The sequence below is a fragment of the Sarcophilus harrisii genome, chromosome 5 (genome assembly GCF_902635505.1).
Source record: "Sarcophilus harrisii chromosome 5, mSarHar1.11, whole genome shotgun sequence".
Taxonomy (NCBI): domain Eukaryota; kingdom Metazoa; phylum Chordata; class Mammalia; order Dasyuromorphia; family Dasyuridae; genus Sarcophilus; species Sarcophilus harrisii.
Genome location: NC_045430.1, coordinates 152341493 through 152367412, shown reverse-complemented (window position 1 = coordinate 152367412; position 25920 = coordinate 152341493). Strand labels below are relative to the sequence as shown.

Genomic DNA, 25920 nt, shown 5'->3' with positions numbered 1-25920 from the left:
GACATCCAGATTGAAACATGTGCCTTACAATTAATTAATCTCTTTAAAAAGATTTCTCCCTCCTTTGACACATGCTGACTCCGTGACTTAGGTATGGAGAGGGGGGAGGGGAAGTCACTTGATTTCCCAATTCCCTAGACATCTCTCAAATATACTAAATTGCAGGACAGACACAAATATGCATTGGTACAAGGAAGCTCTTTCACTGGACTCCTTCTATACAAAGGAAGTCATAGATCCAATTAAAAAAAAAACCCCAAACACTTTTAATTTTCAATATTCTTTTTCCCATATCAGAAAGTTCCTTAACATCCCAGAGTCTAAAATTTCTTTAAAATGAATCTTGCATAGATTGGCCTCATTTTATAACTCTTTTGAAGTACTTTCATAGATTTTTACAGATCAAGATTTCTTTTTTTTTTTTTACATCAAAGACTAAAATCATTAAAATCTTTTGTTTATTAGGCTAAAAGCTGAAAAAGAGAAATGGAGAAAGATTCAGGCTGGGGAAGAGGGGAGGGAAGAATGTCTATGACATCTCAACACATAGGGCACATCTGCTCTTTTTGCCCAATTTTCCCTCCACACATAATACCCCAAAGATTATATTTTTTTTCTTTTTACTGTAACATGAAACCTTAAAAGTAACTACCAAAGACCTTGGAGAAAATATTCTGTGGAAGGTTCCATTTTGACTTGTTCTAATTTGAAACAAGAAACAGGCTCTGTAATTCCTCAAAAATTCTCCTTATTAATTAAAAAAAATAATTATCATAATTCCATTCTGGCAATATCAGTTATATTTTAAGGCTTATTCTATGAATATACATATAATTCATGGCTTCCTTCCTGTGTGTTAAATGATATATTTTCTGATTATTTTTCACTTTCTTTGCTATCCTGTATAAATATAGTCATATAATTTTTGATTGGTTAGCTCAACAAAAATGATATTTTCATATTTAAAATTTGAAATTTAAAAAACAAGTTGGTACACGCAATAAGTTGTACCATGCTGAATAAGATTTCTAACATCATTCAGTATGTGAATATTCATCATTCATTTATGCCACCCAGTGATGGGTCGTCATAGGAGTAATTAATGTGTCAAAAGGACAGGCCATCACATAAGAATATTTATCAGCTTAGAGAGTAAGTAGATCATATTACATATTGTACAGTCCTTATTGTTAACCACCAATGTATGGTACTAGATACAAACTTAAAAGAAATTTAGGTAATGAATCAAATGTATTTTTAAGGAATCTTTATTCTTGACTTGGAAGAGACGGTAAGTAAAATATTATTTTCCAGTTGGGGATGAAGCGCTGATTGTTTAAGGAATAGTCATTTGAAAATTATATCCAAAAGTAAACTTGGACTTTTTTTTAAATGAATCTATCTCTTTGACAGTTGAAATAGGAGCTATTGCCTTTGTTTAGAAAGACATGTTTTATCTTGAAATAGATAAACAATACTGTGAGACTTTTATTTTATTATTGAAGTATGTTTTGTAATTTTAAAAAGTCTTTTCCTTCCCTCAGAATATCTATTTGCAGTATAATGGACATAAAACTTAAAAAAGATTAAAAATGAAATAAAATGGCAAATTATAATTCATTATTCTTTTTTTAGGATTACTATTATTCAATGAGGTTTGTTAAGGACTATGTTTATTCTATCAGGCTTTTAATATACTTTTTATTAACAATTTTCCTTTATTTTATTCAAATAAATATTATGACTTTAATGTTAACTATAATTTTTTGATAAGTGATATATTAAAATCATTTTGTATTATGTCTCACATGATTTTAAAATTAACTTATGAGGAAAATTGTTCTGAACAAAAATCGCATTAACTTCTTTTTGTTATTTTAAAATATAATTTAATTTGATTTATTGAAACTCATTTTGCTTAAATATAGACATACATTATTTTCCAAGATGGAGTGCAAGGCAGATTTCTTCCCAAGGGGAGAGAAAATATATTTCCATAAATATTATGTGAATAAATAAATATATATGCACAAAACAATATTTTTTCTTTGTGAGGGATATAAGCATTCTTTATTCCTACTGAGTGAAAAACACAACTTTCCTATGCTGTATTGGCTTTTCATTATGATTGAGTGTTTAGGACTTAATCCTATCCATAGATATCACCCTCTGATAGTCTGAAAAATTAGGTATGATACAAATGCATGGGGTGTGGGTGATTTTTCATATGATCTATACTGGAGTCAGAGAATAGGGTTGAGCATTTGCTTTCTGTTTGCATACAAATGGAATCCACTTCGTGGCTAATGGTGCAGCTAACATGATACTACTGAGAGACCTCCCCTCATCTTTGTTCATTTAAATGCATCACTGTGAAAATTTAGTATCAGTCACGGTAAGCAAGCCTTATCCTAAATTTCATATTTTAATTTTTAGATTCTTGTTTTTAAGAACAGTTTGATATTATAGCAAAGACTAAGAGGCAGGAATCTAATGCAGGAGTCACTAATGAATTGTGTGACCTCAGGCAAATCATTTAATCTTTCTTGGCCTTGGTTTCTTGATTAGTAAAAATGAGGGTCATGGACTGGATGACCTTTTTTTAGTAGAAACACTCTGCATTTATCACTTTGTGTGTCTATATGGTTGTATGTGTGTGTATGTGTATATAGATTTAAAATGTGCATTACCTAGTCCAAAGTACTGCACAGAGTAGATATTTGATAAATGTTTATTGATCTGACCATCATTTTGCTTAAGATTGTGTTTATCTCTTCTTTGGTTTTCAAGATTTCTACTTTTGTGTTTATTTGTTATCTTTCTAAGAGTTTCAAAAAATTGCCTGCTTGATTTATTCATCTTGAATTTAAAGAATGTTATAGTAAGTTACTAAATTATTTTCTCAATTATAAAAGATGGAGAAGTGAGAATCTGTTATAGGAAAGTTAAAAATGCAATAAACCTTGAAGCTGACATATGTAAATATACATGTGCATATGCATGTATACATATTTAAATATCAATTTGGACTTTTATTATCGACATAATTTAACATGAAAAATTCAGGAAAGTCTGTCAGCTTTAGAGTTTAGCACCTCTTTTAGATCCTAAGCACTTGAGCAAGAGTGCTACATTAGCAAGAACCAAAAATAGCAGTCAACCTGCCATTTATTTTCTCTGCTGTTAGATCTGCTTTGCTTTCTTTGGACATGCATGGGATGCTCACAGCCAATGTGATTTCTCCTAGATAAAACAGCAGAAGTATGGTTCAGACCCTCCCCTTTCCCCCTGAAGCTTATGCATGAATTAAGACTCAGCATTTCAGTGGGAAAATTAGGTGGTGTCTGTACCAATCAAATCAAGCAATATTCAATTATTTCTTCCACATTGTAAGGGTTAAGGGCACAATACTCCTGTGATCTGAAAAATCCAGGTAAATTTTTTGGCTCTTCTTTTGTACCAGATAGGAATTCTGATTTTTTTCCTTTTTTTTTTTTTTAAGGGTATTTGCAATATCTTACTTCAAAATTTAAGTTAAGTATTAGGACATAGTTTTGATATTATCGGTTGACTTTTGCTTATCATCTGCAGCTTCCACCAAACTTCCCAAAAATTTCCTTTTAATTTCTTATGCCAACTCACTATATATCAAAATCATGATAGGGAAAGTCACAATGTAGAAAGATAACTATAGATATTCAGTGAATTTAGATACAGTTTGAACATGTCAACATGTAAGATAACTGATTTAGTTGTCAATATATTGATGCAATTACAGGCTCATTTTCCATGTTGGAGTTACCATGGGCAATTCCCCTTTCTGTATCCCCAAGGAACAGAAAGCAAGTTCACTAAATATTACATTTGTTAGTAAATTTGTTAGCAAAAGTTAAAGGTTCCTGTAGGTCTTTTCCCTTGCTATTGGTTTATGTGCTTGTTTTCCATAGCAATCTTGGTCATTCAGCCACTTATGAAGCACTTAATTGTGTCAAGTACTGTGTTAAGTCATAGAGTTGCAAAGAAAAGGTAAAAGACAATCTTCATCACTTATTGGGTTGTTTATACCACTTTGCATTAAAGCAGAAAAAAAATCATGATAATTGGTATTGTACTACTGGACCAACAATCAACACTCATAATTTCTCACCCTTGTACTACTAGTAACTAGCTGCATTACTTTGGGCATTATCTTATTTATAAAATCAGATATCTGTAACCAAGCATCCTCTAGGCTGAAATGTCTATAAATCCATGACATGTGGTTCTTAGATCAGTAACAGCCTAAAAGGATTTAAAACACAAGTGTCTACCTAGTGAATATATAATAAGTGCTGTGAGACTGAACTATATACCTTAGTAAAAATCTTATTCTCAGAATGTTCATATCTCTCATTTCTTTTTCTGTCATGTGAGGAAATAAATTTAAAGGAACACAGATTTTTTAAAAATGGGAATATTACCTGAATAGCTTATTTATTAGGAAGATGTTAAGAGAAAATGCTTTGTAAACCTCCAAGCACCCTGTACATGGGAATTATAATTACTTTTTTGTGACTCCACAGTGAAACTGATCTGGTTCATGAACTTATCCTTGATTTTGCAAAATCCATTTGGTCTGATGGTCTACCAATGTGAAATTGCCATTAGATAAATTAATATTTATTAAATGCCTACTATGTGCAGGAACTGTATTAAGTGCTGGAGATACAAAAAGAAGTAAAAGATGGTCTCTGTCCTTAATCTCCTGGATACTTCCACACAGCTCCAGTGTGATGATAATCAATGTTTATAAAGATAACCCTGAGACACAACAAAATACTAAATTGAATTATGTTCACTATCATTTTGGTGCTTCACAATTACATTTTAAGGAAAGCAGATTTAAAATTTTAGAGGTAAGAAATTTCGAGTGTCCAAATAAATGAAGAGTCCAGATAGTTGGAATACTAACAACTAGGTATCCAAATAGAAAGAGCATTGAACAAGCTTTCAAACCAGGAAGACATATTTCAACCTGACCTCAAACATTTACTCCTGTGAGACCAATAGGTAAATCATTGATTTTCTACTTGCCTTGGTTTCCTCTTTTGTGAAATAGGCATAAAAATAGCACCTACCTCCTATAGTTATTGTGTGGATCAAGTGTGATAATATTTATAAAAGTATTTTGCAAATCTTAATATAAGTACTCCTTGTTCATATTGTTTGCCTTCATTGCTGAAGAGAATCATGACATGACAGAGAATTGGACTTAAGTAAGGGAGGGTGTGCAAAGTCACCTGCCCTATTTTTTCTTCTAGGGAATGGAGGGAGAAAAGGTTAGGCAGTCAGATTCTGGAATCTTAAATTCTAGTCTAAGGACTCTCTAATTTATTCAGTAGACATTGTATACCTATTGGAGGTTGGAACAAGGGAATGGGAAAGTATATAGTTCTATGAATTAGACAAAGCAAGCTGATAGTAGAGTGTGATACACATTGACATACAGACAGATAGGAAACAAAGAGATCTATTACAATGTCTCCAATAAAAAGTATCAAGAGCCTGAACTAGAATGGTAAATGAATGTTTTGTAGTCTTGAATAAAAGTTTACTATTATGAGGGAAATTTTATAGCATTTAATCAGTCAATAAGCATTTATTAAGCACCTATAATGTGCCAGTCATTGTGCTAAGCACTGGGGCTACAAAGAAAGACAAAAAAAAATAATAATTCCTGCTTTTAAGATGTTCCTCTAATGGAAGAGATAAAAATGAAAACAACTGTACAATCAACCTATAGACAGGATAATTTAGAGATAATTAATAGAGAGAGAAAGCACTAGCAATAAAAGAGCTCATGAAAGGCTTTTTGTAGAAGGCAGTTTTAGCTCTCAAATGAAGTCAGGGAAGAGAAGGGGTGGAGATGAGGAGCAAGACTAATATAGGCATGGGAGACAGCTGGCAAATGTGTTTGGAATCCGGAGATGGGATTGTCTTGTTCTCTCCCCACTCTAGATTATAGAAACACTTCTTTTTGCTGTTCTTTAGACATAGGACTTTCTGAACCTCTCAACACATATTGAGGCACTTGTAACACAAATGCTTTAAATGAAATAATCATGATGATAAAAATTAGAAAATCTGTGTTGCATAGGTACAATAAATTACAGAAACTGTTTTTTAAGACTTTGATTGAAAGGTAAATACACAAAAGTTGGCTACTCAGGCTTCACATGCGTTTTAAAAATTAAATTCTGAGTTTTGAAATTCCACTGCTGATATCCATTATATTAATACATTATTACCATTAGTCTTTTATCCTTCTCTTCCAGTCCTCTGCATGACACTTACTTAAGAATTGACCACGGATCTATTGTGGCAATAACGAAAGGAAATTCTGTTTGCCTCTCTCAGCAGGAATTAAGTTAATGCGGCTTAAAATCATGCCCCTAAAGAAGAGCTTTTCTGTACACCGAGTTCCTTTGATTCTCTTCCTATGCCAGTTGATGAGTGCCCTGGAAGTCCCTCTTGATCGTAAGTATTAATGTTTTAAAACTTGTAGTATGAGAAGTCAGAACAATCCCAGTATTAGCTGTCCCTCAGAAATGTGTAGAGTGCAAAAGAGCTGTGTCAGATGGAAAAGTGAAATCAAAATGAATTTGGTTGTTAACCTTGAGCACATGATATTTATTAACACTAGATGAACCAGTTACATCAATTGATGCAAAACAGTATAATTTCAAAAAAGTTTTCCTCTAACTATCTCTATTTGCTTTATGAATTTAAAAAATGTACTGTGTCAATGCAGATTGGTTCAAGGAATTCTTAAATTTTGGTCTTTTTATTGAGGGAAGCATAGAAATGGGGAAACATTATGAGCTCTCTAATTCACTCTTTGCATGACTTTTTTATGAGGGAGTAGTGTGCCCTTGGCCTGAGAAATAGTAGGTGGTATTACTCCATTGATTCTCCTACTTCTAACTCTTTGGATTCTGCCTAAGATTCTGACAATATTTTCTGCCTCTTATGCCTTCCTCTGTTGCCAATGCTGTGAAAAGGGTATGCTGTAGTCTCTGTCCAATTCATCTCTCCTCTGGGCATAAAAAGGGGGCTAAGGTTAATGGACTAAGAATCTTAAAATAAGACAGTTTGAACATGTGATTCTAGAACTAGGAATTATTTATGAAGTTTTATGAATTAGTCATCTTTGATGAAGAATTTAATTAAAAAGAAACTTGGAAATTGAAAATAATATTAATGATTTGTGAAGGTCCTGAGCAGAAAGGAGTAAATAAATGGATAGGCACTACATTCTCTCTGTTTTCTCCCAAATGGAGAATTATAAGCTATATAACCAGGTCCTGATTAGTGCGAATAATGAACCTGGGAAGTGGTCCAATTATTCAAATTTCTGTGCATATTTCTACTGGACTGAAACCAATTGACTTATTTTACATATAATTAATACTTTGAATAGTACAATCGTTTCATAAGATTCATTGTTCCCACTAATACTGATCTGGGCCTAGGTATACTCCCTCTGGTATGTGTCACCTACATAATAGATTCCAAGTTATAACTTGGTCCCTTTCTTCAAATGGAAAACAGAATATTCAGAAGCTGAACAATTATGACTCTAGTATATTGATTTATGTTTTATCCTTAATCTGCATGACCTTCTTAAATCCATTAACTTCTTGAATAGAACATCTGTTTGTCAGTATTTTCAAGGTGAGGGAAAGATAACGTTTTCCTGAGGCTCTTCAATTGCTACAATCATTTTCTGCCACAGAGGCTGCTGCCAACAATGAAAATACCAATATGTGGGCTTCCAGAAGGCAGTTTGGTGTCCACCTCACTTCCTTTTCTCTGGCACTAGATTTCAAATTGCAATTTAAACTCAATATTTTTCCTCTTTATTTTTGTTTCTTTTTTAATCAACATCCATTTTTTAATGAAATAACCTTAATTGTCATTTCTTTCTTAAATGAAGTATTGCTAATATCTACTGAGATGATAATATGTGGCTCATAGTTAAGCACAGGCTGAAATATGGAAGAGACAGAAATACCCTTGGGAAAAAAAATGCTTTTGTTCTTTCTAGCACTAAAAAAGTCTTCTTCTTAATCTAACTGCTCAGTCTGAGGAAAATAGTCACCTGCAGCTAATCCAATTATCTTTGCTAATGGAGAAACATAATTTCTATGAAATAGTCATAGATAAACCCAAGGTTTCTGTCCCAACCTTTGCAAGTGCTGATAACAGGCAGCAATAGAGACTGATCAAAATTTTTCACTGATTTAATTCCTGGCTTCAAAACCCCTTGTCTACTTTTCACCAATCCTGATCTTTTCTTTACTATAGTCACTAGTAAAAGGGGGGAAATAGCCAGACTAGCAGTAAAAGAAAAGGAAGAAAAATTGAGAGTTGAGCCTTCTTTCTCTGAGTTTCAACCTTTGGCTGAAATCTTAGTTTATAGCAGAGTTTCCAAAGTAATAAATTTTTTTAGTGTTTTGAAAAAATGAAACATGGACTTTAATGACTAACTTACCAGATAGAAAAATCCTTGTAAGATGCATTGCTGATCTGACTTGTTTGATTTAGTATTAGACTGTAGCCAAATGGATACTCAGTGTCACATTGTTTGGTGCTAGCATTGATGATGACACTATGTGCATAGTGGTGTCTGTGATAATAGGATCAGAGACAGACAACACAGTATGTGACAATTCAGATTAATTGTAGTTTTCAGCCATTTTTCAAATTGAAAGTAATTACTTGTCCAGTGCAATATGTATAGGATGAAATCAGCTTCCTGAACCTCCAGAAGACTCAATTCTGCCTTAAGCATTTCTTTTGTTCTTTTACTTGGTTATATAGAGAGCTATAACTCTAGTAAAATGCATTCAATTAATTCAAGTTCTTGCCACTTGGAACAACACTGGATCTTTCTCTTATATAGGGTCTGGGGAATCAAACTGAATACTGGAGTTTGCTTCTTTCATCTCTAAGGGTCTAACTTTCCTTTTTACTAACAACTGATTTTCTTTAATCCTTTTTTGCCCACTCACCTGCTGATACTGATGGGGGAAAAAGAACTTGAAAATTGTAAGTTTCTTTTTTATCTGGTGGGCAGTGTGAAGGTGGAATCAATAACTTTATAATGCTGAAGTCACAAATTATTAAGATCCAAATTTTGTGACTGGTTATTTGTGGAGCATGTGTGTTTGCTGTGGCTAACTACTGAATTTATAGAATACACAGAAGCTTTAATACTCTGTACATTTTATCAGGCAAAATTATGTCTGCCAACAACCTTTGAGAACTATTTTTTTCTTTTATTAGTGATACTTTGTTTACTTGTGGGAATTTAATTTATATCTGATGCAACTTTATGAGAAAATTCCCAGAATTAGGAAAGAAAAAGAGAGACTAAAATCTTTTAAATGGAATTTGCTGTTTTCTACCTGTTGCTGTAAAGATACATTTTTTGAATATTGAAATATAAAAGTGCTTTGTGAAGATTCATATGTATAGTTTCAAGTAATCAAAGCTCACAAATCATAGAGCAGATGCATTCAGTTTTCTACACCACTGTCTTTTCATGATTGTAGAGACGTGTATCTTATGATGCTGAAGTTAGAAAAAGAGTTGGAAATCTAAGAAACTTTAGTATCATAGAAGCTATTCTTTTTAAAACACTGAGGGGACCAATACTGCTAAATGTATCAGAAATATAAATCAAGATAAAAATTGAGAAAAGATAATATTTTGAGGGAGAATCAACTGGTGAAGGAAGAGCTAGATGATATAGTGGATTAAACATGTCAGGAAGTTCACTTAATTGTTGTATGATTCTGAGCAAGTCATTTAATCCCTAATTGCCTTAATTCCTCAGCTGTAAAATGGGGGCACACTGGAAAAGAAATTGGCAAACTATTCCAATACCAGTGCCCCCCATGTGCACAAACCCATGGACAAAAGTCCATGCAGTCACATAGAGTAGGATACAACTGAATGATTGAACAATTGTTAAGGGAGAAAGAGATCAGGGTTCCAGGTTGAACATACCACTTAGGATCTCTGAGTCTTAGTCTCTTCATATATAGAAAGGAAAGACTTGGACTAGACCATCTTTGTGCTTCTTTCTAGTCTACAACACTATAGTTTCTCCAATACAAGAAAACTACTTGTTATCTTAGAATGAACAGTTTCAGTAGAATAATCAATAGAAAAAAGCTTTCTTCAGATCAAACTATCCTATATGACAAAGAAGAATTTTTCTCTCTCAGAAAAAAAACTAATGTGGTTAGACAGCAGATGGTCACCTCACTTTGAATACTGCAATGGAAATATTGAATAGTAAAATTAGGGTTTTTTGTTTGAGTTGTGTCTAACTCTTCAAGATGAGATTTTCTTGGCAAAGATACTGGACTGATTTTTCATTTCCTTTTTCAACTCAATTTACAGATGAGGAAATTAACACAAAGGAGGCCAAATGACTTGCCCAGAATCATATACCAAAGAAGTATCTGAGGCTGAATTTGAATTCAGGTCTTTCTGACTCTAGATCCACTATCCTATCTACTGATCTACCCATTTAGAATATCCCTAATTTCATTCCTTTTACCATGAATATGATTGTCTTATCTTTATTGATAATTTATCTACCTAATACAAAGGTCATTGTATAAACTCCATTCATATATTTGTTTCAAAATTTTAAAATATATTTTGGTTCTATTTATGCTATAGACACATTAGTGTACTTATCTTTTCTATTGTGAAAACTTACCTCAATTTGTACCTAATTTTGATCCTAATTGAGGAATTTTTCATTGTTGCATCAGAAAATAATCTGACTTTATTTTGTGACTGACAAAATTTTTACTAATCATTATTTTCCTAAGCATTTTGCATAGAAATAAACATGTGCATGTTAACAATCTGACAGAGATACATATTAACTTCAAAGCTAAGTTGTCTTCAAAAGAAATACTAAGTATATTTTAATAAATTTTACAAAATGTATTTTTCTAGTGAAAATGACTGATTGATATTTTGAAACAATTGTTCATTGCTCTATGTCTGTTTATTCTGTTCAACAATAAAGTGGTGCAACCTCCAACTATCACTCGTCAATCTCCAAAAGATTACATTATTGACCCCCGAGAGAATATTGAAATCCAATGTGAGGCAAAAGGAAAACCACCTCCCAGGTTGGTATACTTTTAAAAATATTTTACAAAATGTAAGAGAAAACAAGGATATCTCCAAGTATAGGAAGAAATATTGAAAATAAATTTAAAGCAAATTGAGACTAAAAGCTTTTGACATTTGGATGTTTCTATATGCAACTGTTCAAGCTCACATTAGTCTCTGGCTTTTTCTGCCTTTCCGGGGTAGTATAACAATGTTTTCAAATGTTGAAGTTCTTTTTAAGTTCATTGTTTGTTTCTTCCATTATTTATCCTCTTCTAATGTGGATACCACTGTAGTTGAATTCATATGGTTCTAAATAGTTCTCTAAATTCATGCAGAGACCAATGGTTAGAATGTTATATATAGAACATAACACAGACATTACAAACTATTTTGAATATTTTTATTCAAAACTATTTATTAAACTATTTTGAATAAAAATAATAGATTATAGCTTAATGCAAGCCACAAGAAGAGAAAAACTGCAAAAATTTGAGCTGCCCACAAATAAAATTAACTTCTTCCCAAGCTAATAGGCTCTCTAATATTTGAGGTCTTTATGGGGTGGCTGCATTGAGGATATTTGAATATTATGGAAGGGATTTCTATTTAATTTTGGCTTGAGGTAAATGACTCCTTGAATACAATTAGGAAATTCTGTAATTCTATGACACATGCATTTTGAGTGAGAAGTAAATGATACTCCAGATATTTCCTATCTAAATTTTGTTCATCATACAAATCTTATCTCCATTACAATAGACTAGCAATTGAAAATCATTCAGTTCATCAGACTTTTATTTAGCACAAACTACATTCTAAGCACTGTTCTAGGTGAAGGAAATACAGAGATAAATAATATCTATGATCCTTCACATAGGATAATGTAGGGAGAGGTACAACAAAAGTCTATCATGTCAGTGATGTAGGATATTGAAATCCACAAAGCCATATCCTGAATAACTATGGCAAGAAAAAAAAAAGTCCATTACCCTGGGGCCAACCAGCTGAATAATCTCTTCAAACTTAATCATAGTATCCATGAACAAAAAACTTTCATTCCATCATCAAACTCTTCAAAAATGGTGAGAGTTGTCTGAGTTTGCATTCTTCTGGTATAGCCATTACATTCCCAAGGTAATCTCCACATTAGGAATTAATCCACAGACATTTGTGGAGGAAATACTATATTTTAGGGATACAAAGGTGTAAGGGTACAAACATTTTGGCAAAACATTCCCTGCAGTTAAAGAACTTAAATTCTAATGGGAGAGAAAAGTACATTTATAGTTATGTATGTCCAAAACACATACAAAGTTAATACACAGTGATATGGACGTAAGACCTGTGAGGCAGTAGCAATGGAGACACCAGGAAAGGTATTGGGGCTGAAACTCAAAGAAAACTAGAGATTTCAGAAAGTAGAGGTAAGAAGAGAATCTATCTGAGGCAGGCATAGGGGGATTTGCACTTGGTATGATTTCAAAGAAGAAACATGTAACAGAGTTCATGCTAAGTGTGTGGGAAAGTTGAAAATGTTGAGTAAAGGAAATCATTAATTAAGTGTAAATGTAGATTTGTGAGTCAGTTATTCAATCAATAAGTATTTATTAAGGCCCTACTTATGGCAGGTATTATATTAAGCACTAGAGATACAAATATGAAAACAAAAACACACAGACAGAGACACGGACACAGACAGACACACAGAAACATACACACACACACACACACACACACACACACCTCTCAGCCCCTGCTCTCAAGGAACTTACATTCTAATAAAGAAAGAGAACATATAAAAGGAACCTGAAAATCCACTTGGATTTGGGAATCCACTTGGCCTGAGGATATGAAGAAGTCCCAAAAATTCCAAAGGGACTTTAACATTTCAGAATGTTTGAAATTGAAAGTTTGCTTCAAATAGAAATCCTTTGCTATTTGTTTTGGGTTTTCATTTTTAAAAATTCTCTTCTTTAGCTTTTGTGAATTAGGTTTATAGTACCTTTATTTTTAATACTATCTCTAATCCTGCATTAAAAAGGAAAAAGTACTAGAGTTTAAAAAAGTACAACTTGAAAAAACATGTAACAGCACAGTCATTGCCTATGCTATAAATATGTTTCTAAATAAAGTGTTGAATTACATCATGATTATGAATGCAAAGACAATAAATTTGTTGAGGAAATAAATCACTGTATGCACACACCATCAAAATCTCATTTGATTTTTTGGATAGCTCCCTGTGGAATTTATTAAATTAGCCAGGAACCAGTAACTTGCAGAATACATTTGCAGAATCATAGCTCTCACTTGCAAGAAATGAAATATTAGTCAATCCCTATATAGGATTTGCTATTTTTCCATAGCTTAAAGCTGCCCTAACCAATTAAAAGACGTAGTTCCAGCTGACGCTTTCAATGTCACATTTCAGCTCAGAGCAAATTTTTACAGACAGGTTACCAACCCTCTGAACAATGGCATCTATAATAAAAATGCTAATGAAGCTCTAGGAATAGTAAGACTGACAGGCCAACTTCCTATGTTTTCTTTTGAAAAATGACAGGCAATTTTCGTGCTTGATTTCTCTACTGAGTTCTATTGGTAGTTAGTTATAAAGAAGACATGGACCTGAAAATGGATAACCAATATTTTATTTCTAGGTCATCATTCAGAAATCAAGCACTTTACACGTGCAATTTTCTAAAGTTGTGGTCTTTTATATTGTATAATTTGTCCTCAGTTAAACTCTATGCAAGCCCTAGAATTACATATACAGATTTGTATAATACATGTACCTAAATAGTCCTTTAGAAGAGATGTAATAAACATCTAAATATTCTACTATATATGTATTCATATATTTAAAAAGTGATTTTTTTAAGTGATAAGACTTTTCTAACTCTTTAGTACACTCTAATCTCATGTCTTTTACTTGATGGTAGCTTCTCCTGGACACGCAATGGGACTCATTTTGACATAGACAAAGATCCCCTAGTAAAAATGCTGCCCAACTCAGGAACCCTTGTAATCAGCATTACAATTGAAGGGAAGGCAGAGACATATGAAGGAGTCTATCAGTGTACTGCAAGGAATGAACGTGGGGCAGCAATTTCTAATAATATTATAATTCGTCCATCCAGTAAGTAAAGCTTGTATATGAAACTTGCTATTTCTCTTTTTGGGTATTCCTCATTGTGTCATTTTCAACTTTTGTAATGCTTGGGATTTTTAAAATTATCACTACAATCTTCTTCAAAAAAGAAGCCACTATAATAATCATACTCCTCATGTTCTGTCTTTGAATTACATGAAAATCACTCTTTTTCCAGTTTTCTCTAACAATTTCATTATCTAAAATTTTGATTATATAATTTTCTTGTCTTATATGTATTTTTAAATAGTAAATGATAAGACATTAAAAAAGTAAAATGTTATTTTTCAGAACCAATCTATTGATCTGTTCCTAATTTCTCTACAAACAAGTTTCCTGAAGTCAAGAGGAATTTTATGCAATATATAAGCCATTTGAAGATATATCAATGAAATCTGTAATTTTCCTCTAATGTTACTTTTTTTTACAAAATAGTATGTGCTTCCACATTCCTTAATTTACATAAAATAGCATCTGATGCTTTGTGCGGTGTTTTTCTGATAGTGTGAAATCTTTCCCAAGATTCTCTGATAGAGTATAAATTTAATATGTACTATTTGTATTTTTAGTAAATTACTGAGAATTAAATTCAAAACAAATATTTTCTTTAAAGTTGAGCCCATTTTCTTTCCATAAGATAAATGGTTAGCATTTACAAATTGAACTGAGGAAAATGGGTAAGATTATAAGACATTTTCCTTTTAATGTATTTAAAAAAAAAAAAGGTTTCCATTAAAGGGTTAACTTAGGAGTTGATGTTGTATTTAATAGGATCTCCCTTGTGGACCAAAGAAAAACTGGAACAAATCACAATTCTGAAAGGACAGTCTCTCGTACTTCCTTGCAGACCCCCTCTTGGATTGCCACCACCTATTATATTTTGGATGGACAATTGTAAGTTGTAAGAAGATTTAAGGCATGCCATTTTATTTTTTAAAAGGCAACATTTTATGACTTTTTAAAAAAATTGTTATGTTCCTGGAGGAAAATTCATGTTTATAAAAATATTCTATTAACAACTTATTTCAGATTAGTTAAGAAGAAAACTCACAAGTCATACATATTGCATGCTGAAAGAAAAATTTCTCAGATATCAATCAGAAAACAATACATTTAGTCTTTGAATGGGGAAAAAGGCTCCAAAATTTTAATTTCCATTGTTGAAATTTTATTATTTGGGAAAACATGCTAAGAAGTCTCCTCAAAAAAAAAATAAAAGTAAACTTTCTCTGCTCTTTATTTGTCTCTCTCTGTCTCTGTTTTTGTCTCTTTGTATGTATCTTTCTCTCTTCCTCTTTGTCTTTGTCTATCTTTCTGTCTCTTTTTTTATTCTTTATATAGAACCAAATAATATGATTTTACCCCTGTTTATTGCATTTTACAAAATAGAAGAATATTAACTCTTGCCCATATTGATCAAATGCTAGCTTATATTGATATATGACAAGAGTCTATGTCAATGGGGGAAACATAATGTCTGTCTTCTCTGATATGAAAGATTGTCAAATGTAAGAAGGATTAGATTTATTTTGCTATGCTCCTGAAAGTAGAATTAGGAGAAGTAGTTGAAAGTTGCAAGAAGACTGATTTCAGTTCATTGTAAGAAAAGATTTCCTAACTGAGCATTATTCAAAAGAAGAATCAGTACCTAGCTGTCTATCACTGTAAGTCTAGATAGATAGTCCTTTCTAAAGGATATCATACCAGGAATTCCAATTCAGATAGAAACAAAAATACGTAATATCTGAGTTTCCTTCCAATATTGTGATTCGATGACACTGAGCTCTATTAGATATTCTCTACTAATCTTTCCCTTCTGTGGTAGAAGGACCTTAACCATTTATCTGAACATTCACATTCTATGAAGGTAAGAAAGTACTAGATATTAAAAAGTACTCAATATGCACTAGATATTAAAAACAATACATAACATTGATTCAGCACTTTGAAGTTTCCAAAGTTCTTTACATACATTCTTTCCTTTGAGCTCACAAATCCCATGAGACATGGTCTTAGACATATGGCTTCAATGGTGTAGGTAGCAGATAATGAAATTCCCTCTGCCAACACAGGTGAGCATTTCTCCACAATCTATATCTTAATGAGAGTCTGGTGTACCAAAAAATTAAGTGAAACTAGCAAGTTTCAGAGGCACCTTTAGACTTCTGGTCTTCCTCACTCTAAACCCAGCGCTCTTTTCACTGCCATATTCCCTCTAGCTATGTAAAATGTGTCTATGTGACATAGTTACTTGATTGGACCGACAAAGGCTTTCCCAGTAGTAAAAATAATAACTCATTTATGTAGTAATTTTAAAGTTTTAAGGTAGGAGTTTTCTTCACAACTCCTTGAAAGTTTTTCTTTGTCTTTTCCTTTATTACTTTCTCTCTTCCTCCCTCTTCTCTCACTCTCTCTCCATCTCTCTCTCTTTTTCCATTTCTCTCTCCATCTCTTTGTTTCTATGTTTCTCTGTGTCTCTGTCTTTTTGTTTGTCTTTCCCTTTCTTCCTTTCTTTCCTTCCTCCCTCCTTCCTTTCCTTTTTTCCTTCCTTTTCTTTCTTCCTTCCCTCCTTCCTTTCTTTCTTCCATTTTTTTCTCCTCTCTCACCTAATGAGGAAACTAACAGGATATAAAACATCCTTAAAGATAGGAACTGTATTTGTGTCTTTTCTTTGTATCCCTAATTCCTTTTGTAGTGCCTTGTACATAGTAGGTACATAATAAATTCAAGTGATTGAACTAAGGTTCCAACAATATGAGGACTTTCCACACAGTCAATGAGTATTAATTCTAGGGTCTGAAATTCTCTACATAAAAATGTATGTCTGTGTGTTAGTGTGTGTACACATAATTTTATATAGATAGAAAAGTATATATATATATATATATACATATATACATACATACACAGACATAGAACATACACACACATACACACACACACATTTTCAAGTTAAAATTCTCCATGAAATAATTTTTCAAGGGGGATCCATAATTAATTGAAACAAATTTCATGATTGATGTGGGTATTCATGACAAACTGACATAGATTTACTCAGGAATGATTAATATTTCTCCCTAGGCTGTGGTATTAGTATGTTTGGTATCAGTATCAGTGATTCAGTAGATAGAGTATTGGACCTAGAGTTAGGAAGATCTGATTTCAAATCAAGTCTCAGATCCTTATAAGCTATGTGCCTGTGGACAAGTCATTTAACCACTGTGTGCCTCAGTTTTCATAAATATAAAATATCACTTTTGTATCAGGGTTGTTGTGAGGATCAAATGAAATAATATCTGTAAAGTATTTAGCATGGTGCTTGTCACATAGTAGTCGCTTAAGATGCTTGTTTCCTTTCCCTTCACTAGTAATCTTGATCATGCCTTGACATTCTCATCTAGAACAAGGTTGGAAGAAAAGTGACAAAGGATTGAAATAGGATTAGAATTGCTCCCATTTCAATTTAAATAATGGTAGCACATTTGGAATTGTGGGGGCACTTTTAAACTATCACCAACCTTTGTCCACTTTGCAACTGGTTTTTGGCAATTATGTGAAAGCAGTTTAAGCATGTTACCCTTAGAAATGTCATCAATATAGCTTCCACAAATAGCTACCATACAATTGGGAGTAAAAAGCCTTCAGAGTATCTGTGCCAAATTGTATTGAAGCAGTGGAATATAGTGAAAGAAAAGCTCCTATGGAGTCAGCAAATCTCTATTCAAATCCTCATTCTGATGCTCATTAACAATTTGAATGTGGGTTAGTCACTTCACCTCTGAAACTCATTTTTTTATTTGTAGGGGGAAAAAAAGAAAATGAATACTTGCATTTACCAATCTCAAAAAAAATTGTTGTGAGGCTGTAAAGAAAAATGTTTGTGTTTGTGTATAACGTGTGTATAGTAAATATAGTAATGATAGAGCTCTTAGGACTTATGTACTGATCTTTCCTTCCCTGTTCTTCATTTCTCTCTTGATGAATTATTAACATCCATGTACTGCTGGAATTTCCACATGTAAATGTTTATAGTTATCCCCCCTTATTAAGTTGTTTTACAAGACACTGAAAAATGCTTGAAGGAAGGCAAGAAGTTTTTAAGAGGGAAGAAGGAATAGAAAAATCAATATTCATGAAGTAAATTTTGAAGTGCCTAAAAAGTTATGCTACTGCTATTGAAAGTGGCACTTTTCAAAAGGTATGTTTATATATTTACTTTCTTGCCTTTCTTTCCCCAGCTTTTCAACGCCTTCCGCAAAGTGAAAGGGTTTCCCAAGGTCTAAATGGAGACCTTTATTTTTCTAATGTGCTACCAGAAGACACTCGTGAAGATTATGTTTGTTATGCAAGATTTAATCATACTCAGACCATCCAGCAGAAGCAACCCATTTCTGTGAAAGTCCATTCAAGTATGTATTATATTTTCTGAATTTATACTTCAGTCAGGTTTATTAATATGTAATATAGATGCATATATATATATACATGATACACCACCACTATTGAAATAGTAAGTTTATTGAATAAGAAATTATCTATGTATCCCCATAGAGTTAAGTATTATAAAAAATCAATAGGCTGCCCTTACATATTTTTAGATTTGTACTGTGAACAATAATTCTATACCTTCATTATTGTTTTCATTAAGGAACATAGTATATAATACTTAGTTTTAATAATGTTCTTATGTATGAAGTAAGATTTATTACATCCTGAATTTTAATTGTCTTATTCAAGTATGCGCTCTAAGTTCACAATTTTATTAGTTGAAAGTGATCACATGACAGTGATATCTATAACCAATTTTTACTTGCTAGAAATGACAGTCTACAATGACATAATCAGTTTGCTTTTGTTGCCCAATATTTTTAAGCCTTCCCCCTTATTTTCGGTGCATTTTTCATAATATTCTGTTTATTTCAGTGGATGAATTGAATGACACTATAACTGCTAATTTGAGTGACTCTGAGTTTTACGGTGGTAAGTTATGGTGATCATAACTGATCTTGTCTCCATTGTAGAAATTAGTAAACTAACTCCACCTCCATAGCTGCTTAACCATGACTGCCTTTTTAAATTTTATGTAGTACTGTGGATAGAAACCTTTAAAATCGTGTTACTAAAAATTTTAATGTTTTCATATTGTGAAAATTTCCATTTTAGCTGTGTGCACTTACCTGGAGAATCATTTCACATGATCTAGAAATTATATTAAATTTTAACTTCTCTATTCTTTTTTTTTCTTTTCATATTTTCCTATTCATTCAGTGAAATGTTTATGGGCATATTAATGTTTACTCAGACTAACCACTTGTGTAAAATAACAGTAATATCTTGAGGCACTATTAGTGAATAACCCCAGCAACTAATAACTTGATAGATTTTTTTAAAAAAATTACTGCTTTTCCCTCATTTTATCTATTTTAATTTCATATAAATGGCAAAAGCATTTTTCTTCTAAATTACTTAAGGATCTTTTAAATTGAACCATTTTCTTTGGTGTGTACATAGATGAGTTGTTATAATCATTCCCTTTTGTTCAAGTAGTCCTATGGCCACGAATAAAAATATTTTGTGAAGTTTTCAGAGACAAATATGCATATCCATATTTATTAAAGTGTTAAATGTTAATTGAGTGTTTATTTTAAGTGCAGTGTGATGTAAGTAGATAGGCAGCCAGGCTGGAAATCAGAAAAAACCTTGGTTAAAGTCCCTCTTCTGGAGACCCTGCTCAAAGTCCCCTTTACCTCTTAGTCCTCATTCAATTCTCTGAAACTCAGTTTTCCAACTGAGTGCTATTTTGGACAAGTGCTGTTTTGCATTGATAAAGAGAGTTCCCTCACTGGGTGGCCCGTAAATCAGTGAAATCTTAGGACCTGTCCAAAAAAAAATTATGCAACTATTATACCCTATTAATATAATCATTATGCCAAAGTAATTATTTTCTTCACTCAATACTTTTAAAACAGGTAAGAGTTTGGTTTTCTTACAATATTTTATATCCATTGGCTCTCAAATCCAAGTTTTATCAACAAAAATATTCAACACTAGCTCCTTATTAAGTGGCAATTGAGATATGAACTAAAAACTATTGAGACAAATTAAATACATACTATTCAGTTACAAGGTATGTATGTTTGCTGCACAATATCCTGACAATTGATTGCTATCTTTTTATGCTTCATTAAAAACAGATTCACTTGCATCCCCACAGAACCATTTCCCATACCTTGAGCTAGGATGACATAGGGGCAGATTCCTCACAACCCCTGAATCCTCAGCAAAGTCCTGATTATTCGCTTAGAGTGTAGAAATCATTCCCTTTCTCCCCTCTTCCTCCACCTTTGTAAGCTTGGGTCTCCCTATTTTACCTGGCAAGAAGTGCTGGGTTTATTTATACGATCCTTTCAACTACTGATTATCATGGGAACATTTACCTTTTGTATATCCAATCCCAGTGGATTTTCCCCTCTTTAGGTAGTCCACTGCCCAAACCTCCTTTTCTTACCATCACATTAATATTAAATTTAGTGAGGACATCTAATTGGCTAAGCCTACTGTAGTACAAAAGTCCTGACCCCAAGATCAAAAGATCTCCCAATATTGACCCCTCCAGTACCTGGAATTACAAGCATGATTCACTATGTCTGGCTTCATTCCCTCTGTTAATTCACATGCCACAACCATTTGTTATCAGGCAGTTCCTTTTCAAAATTCACAGTCACATTTTTATATGTATGTATTTGGTATATATGACTCTATATTCAATATATATACAATATATACTTAATATAATAACATATACTAAAGTTTAATAAATACATTTTTTAAAATTCATAAATTTACAGATTATTTTAAAAAGTCTTCCTGTTTCTAAAAGATTGATGGGTAGTAAAAATAATAGTCCCTTTATTTAAGTATTCAACCAATACAAATTGTTGCTAGATTTGGTCAAATGAGTCAATGGCTATTTGTAAAGCAAATTTCCTAACCTATCATATTTAACTTCCAAACTGAAATGAATACAAATGTAGGATAGGATATTTAGGAAAAAAAGAAATTGGAAATGCATATACAAAGTTACTTATAGATGTAATTCTGTATTTGTTAATTTTCTTCACTGTAGCCAAGTCCTATATTGAGAGGCCACCAAAACTTTTGAGTCCAGAAGGCCGCACAAGTCACAAAGAAGAGTTACGAGAAAATGTTCTTTCCTTAGAATGTATTGCAGAAGGCTTGTGAGTTGATTTTTTTCTCATATATATATATATATTTCTAATAATACAAAAAATAAAAGTATACTTATTAGAAGGTATAATGGGCTATTAAAAGTGGTCCAGTTCAGACTATTCGTATGTCAAGGAAACATTGCTAAGTATTTTGAAAGCAGACAGGGTGAATTGCTCTTTGTTAAACTATTTAGTTTACAAGATAGGCAGTAAGTTTGTATTTATTTTAACCTTAGACTTTTAGCTAAATCAAACAGGTATTGTTATTATTTTGTGCCTTTTTGGACTGATTGACTGACTCATTCTTTCTGAGATCCTTCAGCTGCTTGGAAGCCAAAAGGCTATCCTGACATCAAAGGAGGATCTCATTGTAAGTGAATACAGTTTGGTAAACAGTTTGGTAAAAGTTAAACCCAGACAATGATGTTTATTTTGATGAGAAATGACCCAATATCTGTGTTTTATCATCATTTCTCATATAAGTGAACTGGATAAGGGACTGAGGCCAAATAATCTTAACTATTTGTATACATAGGGATTCCATAAGAGTCCTTAGGATCCTAGGAATCAGAAATCTTGTAGATCAGATGATCCATGGCATTCATTATACTGATAAAAAAGTTGAGGTCGAAGGCTGTGATGCACAACTAATCATCAGCAGAGAAAAACTTGGAATTAAAGTCTCTTGACTTCCAGCCTAATATTCTTTCCACATCCTGTTGTCCCTTCTGTTTCACATAATTGCCATGTTTAAAATACTATTTCATCTTCAAACCCAAAATGTCCAATGATTTTCAAAGCTCCCTTTATTTTCTTTTTAGTTCTCTTTGTTTTATTATTTTATAGATTGTTATCAATAATAGTACTTTTTTCACCACAATTCCATGAGTAAGTCATCCCATTTTATAAATGAGAAAACAGGCTCAAACAAGTGACATTATTTGCCTATGGTCATGCAGCTAATATAAGTGATCTGAATGTAGTAAATATTAGCTGTATGAACCCTCCATTTCTTCACATCATAAATCTTTCATGGCATCAGCGAGGCATCCGGTATGTAGGCAAGCTCTATGGCACTGGCAAGGAAATTTGCTGCACATATAATTGGCACTTCTATTAAAAATGTTGATTGAAATCTCAGGAACAAGAGCCTTTGCTGGCCATAAATGGTTTGCTCAGTGCTTTTCCTGACCTTGCAGCAGTTGTGTGTGGGAAGTCACTGGGCTCACATTCTAATCCTGCCCCCGACTTTCCCAGAATAGGCTTACTGGTATTTTTTTCCTTCACTAGGCTATGTTTGGAGGCCTCTCCTGGTCAGTGTGGGAAATCACACTGACAGAACTGCTGATGGAATTCCTCAGACTAGTCCTAATATCCACTTTCTTACATTAAGGAGCTTTATGATGTTCTTCAGATCTACTTTAGCTTGATTTTAAGGGGAAGAGTAAGGTACAATCCAGTGATTCTCAAACTTTCTGGAGTTGTGCCATTGAGTTGGAAACTGTATGACTTTGTGCAGGTTATGATTTTTCTAGTCCCACCTATCCAATGGAGAGAGAAATGTTGGCCTAGATACTCTTTCTCTTAATAGAGGAACCTATTATGCAATTTAACTACAGCTTTTCCCTCCTCCTGTACTGTTTGTCAGTAATTTAATTATGATTTATTAAAATAGGATTTTAAAATGTTATTTAATCCCTTCAGATGATATGGCACCCTGCATGTGTTGCAAGACTGCTTTTGGAAAGCTCTGGTCTGATCTTTTACAAATAAACCTGGCACTAGGTACAAAGCACCCCAAAATTCCTTTTTTTGCAAGAACTTTCAGCTAAAAGAGGAGCCAGAATAAATTTAGTAATGCATAAAATGTACTTATTCTTCCCACTCTGTGAGATTTTATGATCACTTCAGGCAATTTAGTCTATAAGTCCATGTTTTTATGTAAAATAATAGGAAACTGATGAATGCCTTCCATTTATACGATCCCTTTAATTTTTCCTTTATATAACTGGGTCTACAAATTTGGTTTATTATAAAAAATGTTTGCAAGGGTGTAAAACATCAAGTGCTATATAAGTGTTAGCTATTACCTTTTTTCTTTGAGAAAACTTAGAAAAAGTCACTCAATCCAATATTTTATGAAAAAACACATTTTAAAAAAATGTTCACAACAGCCCTGCAAGTTCAGGAAGGCAGATTATTATCTCCTTTCAGACAAATGAGAAAATGGAGTTATGAAGGATTTAAGAAATATGTGTATGTAAACTAATATTATTAAGTTCCACAAATAAAATTAGGAACAAACACTAGAATTAGAAACCAGTTCAAATTCCTACTCCAAACTTTAAGGGGGGGAGGGGTTAAGAAAGGGAAAGGCAGAGGGAAATGGGTAGATATTTATACCTATATAATGTATGTGTATACATATGTATGTTTCAGGATTAAATGAAAAGAGTGAGTGAAAGTTGGTAGGAAGAGAAAGATTCCATTTGATATGATAAAATATCTCACATTTTCTTGTCTGTGTTCATTTAGTATTGTATTTCCTCAGGAATCTATAAGTTCTCTAAAAGGATTACTCTTTTGTTTTTTTTTTATCATCTTGCATTTGTTGAGTTGAATTGATTATAGAAATATATGTGGAGACTCATGGGAAGAAATGTTTATTTCAGTTAGTTCATCGTAGATTGATGGCTCCAACTGATGGAAGATTACGAATGAGCATCATTTTTTGTCACTATTATTTTGACTTAACATCTTGCATAAATTTCAAAGACCTGTTCATTGTCAGAGATCAATTTGCATAAGATAGTTTTGTATCATCCTGGAATTATCTTATGCAATACAGTTTTGTCATTTCTTAATAATCAGAATACTGACAGAGGTAAACAAAATATTGGTTACATGAGGTCACCACAAATTCTAATGTGAAATTTGAGCATTTGTACAATGAGTTAGGAGCTTATAAAATCTATCTCATGATAAACCATTTAAATGATGTATGAAATTGAAGGCACATCTGTTTTTACAACATCAATATCTTTTTTTTTTCATGTTAGGCCTACTCCCTCTATTACCTGGACAAAAGAAGATGGAGAGCTACCTATCAATCGGACATCTTACACAAACTTTAGGAAAACTTTGAATATTAATCTTGTTTCAGAGGCAGATTCTGGAAAATACAAATGTACAGCAAGAAATCCTTTAGGCTTTGTTGAACATACCATTTCAGTCACAGTCAAAGGTACACTATTGTTTGAAATATTTTATCTTAGATTGGAGGTACAATAAATTAAATATCAATTTTGATGCAACCAATGGTTTTATATAGTTTTGGCATATATAGTATATGCCAAAAGTCTCAGTCCATTTTAAATTTTGTTTAAGTAAAGCTTTAAAATGGCACTAAACTGTATCTCACTTAGAAGTGCTCATTGGAAATGGATCTTAAATCAAAATAATAATGAGTTACTTCGGTTTTAAAAGGAACTACAAATCAAAATTAATTTTTAGTCCCTTATATACCTTTTCTTGTCCTATGACACACAAACAAACCAGTCCTGCTTTTAATTCCCAATTACGGTTAATGTCAAATGAATGGAATGATATTGAAAACAAAAAATTATTAGAATTATTCTTCAGATATTCTTTCAGATCACCAGAGTATTAATCTGAAGTAGGGTATAAGTTAACTTCTTAAAAATGGAAGCCTAACTAGAAAAATTTCTTAGAATGTATATCAATATTTTAGCTATTTCAGAAATATGGACGTTTCCCTATCCATACATGCTTCAAATAGCTTCTACATTGGCAGATAGTTTTCTTGAGTTAGTGTAACCAAAAATATTTAATTAATCACTTAGTGGTCAACATTATGACAATAAGCATCTTCATAATTCCTTGGATAATCTTTGAATGATGGACCAAAGCTACAGATCGTTATGGGGCTTATACCCAAAGCATTTCTCTTGTGCTAAATCATGCCAGAGGTTTTATTCATTTGGCAAAACCTTCAACAACCCAGTGTGACCTCTATGGTACACTTTGGCCTTTGAATAGGACTTAGTGGAGTATTTCAATATGCATGTGTAGCATATTAATTTGAGATAAAGAGTTACATCATTTTCTTACCACTGTATTATAATGCTTATTTGATTCAGATCTTTATTTTTGTCTTCAATAAAGCGGCCCCATACTGGATCACAGCACCTAAAAACCTTGTGCTGTCCCCTGGGGAAGATGGGACTTTGATCTGCAGAGCTAATGGAAATCCCAAACCCAAAATTAGCTGGTTAACAAATGGTGTTCCAATAGAAAGTAAGTTCTTTTGGTTGGCTTTGATTATGTTTTATA

At 32.6% G+C, this 25920-nt stretch overlaps 1 protein-coding gene across 39 annotated transcripts in view; it reads left to right on the top strand.

Moving 5' to 3' along the window:
• The window catches only part of NRCAM (neuronal cell adhesion molecule), a 315510-nt gene that overhangs the window by 218335 nt on the left and 71255 nt on the right, over positions 1-25920 (top strand). For 22 of the 39 annotated variants that reach the window (XM_031938804.1, XM_031938768.1, XM_031938779.1 and 19 more), the window contains 10 exons: positions 6397-6516; positions 9079-9090; positions 11096-11201; positions 14130-14326; positions 15110-15232; positions 18577-18747; positions 19262-19318; positions 21465-21576; positions 24627-24811; positions 25753-25884. In XM_031938804.1, the coding sequence (XP_031794664.1) occupies positions 6411-6516; positions 9079-9090; positions 11096-11201; positions 14130-14326; positions 15110-15232; positions 18577-18747; positions 19262-19318; positions 21465-21576; positions 24627-24811; positions 25753-25884 (1201 nt within the window). In that variant the 5' untranslated portion in view covers positions 6397-6410. The remainder of the gene's footprint in view (positions 1-6396; positions 6517-9078; positions 9091-11095; positions 11202-14129; positions 14327-15109; positions 15233-18576; positions 18748-19261; positions 19319-21464; positions 21577-24626; positions 24812-25752; positions 25885-25920) is intronic. The other 17 variants (XM_031938776.1, XM_031938774.1, XM_031938798.1 and 14 more) reach the window with 4 other exon arrangements.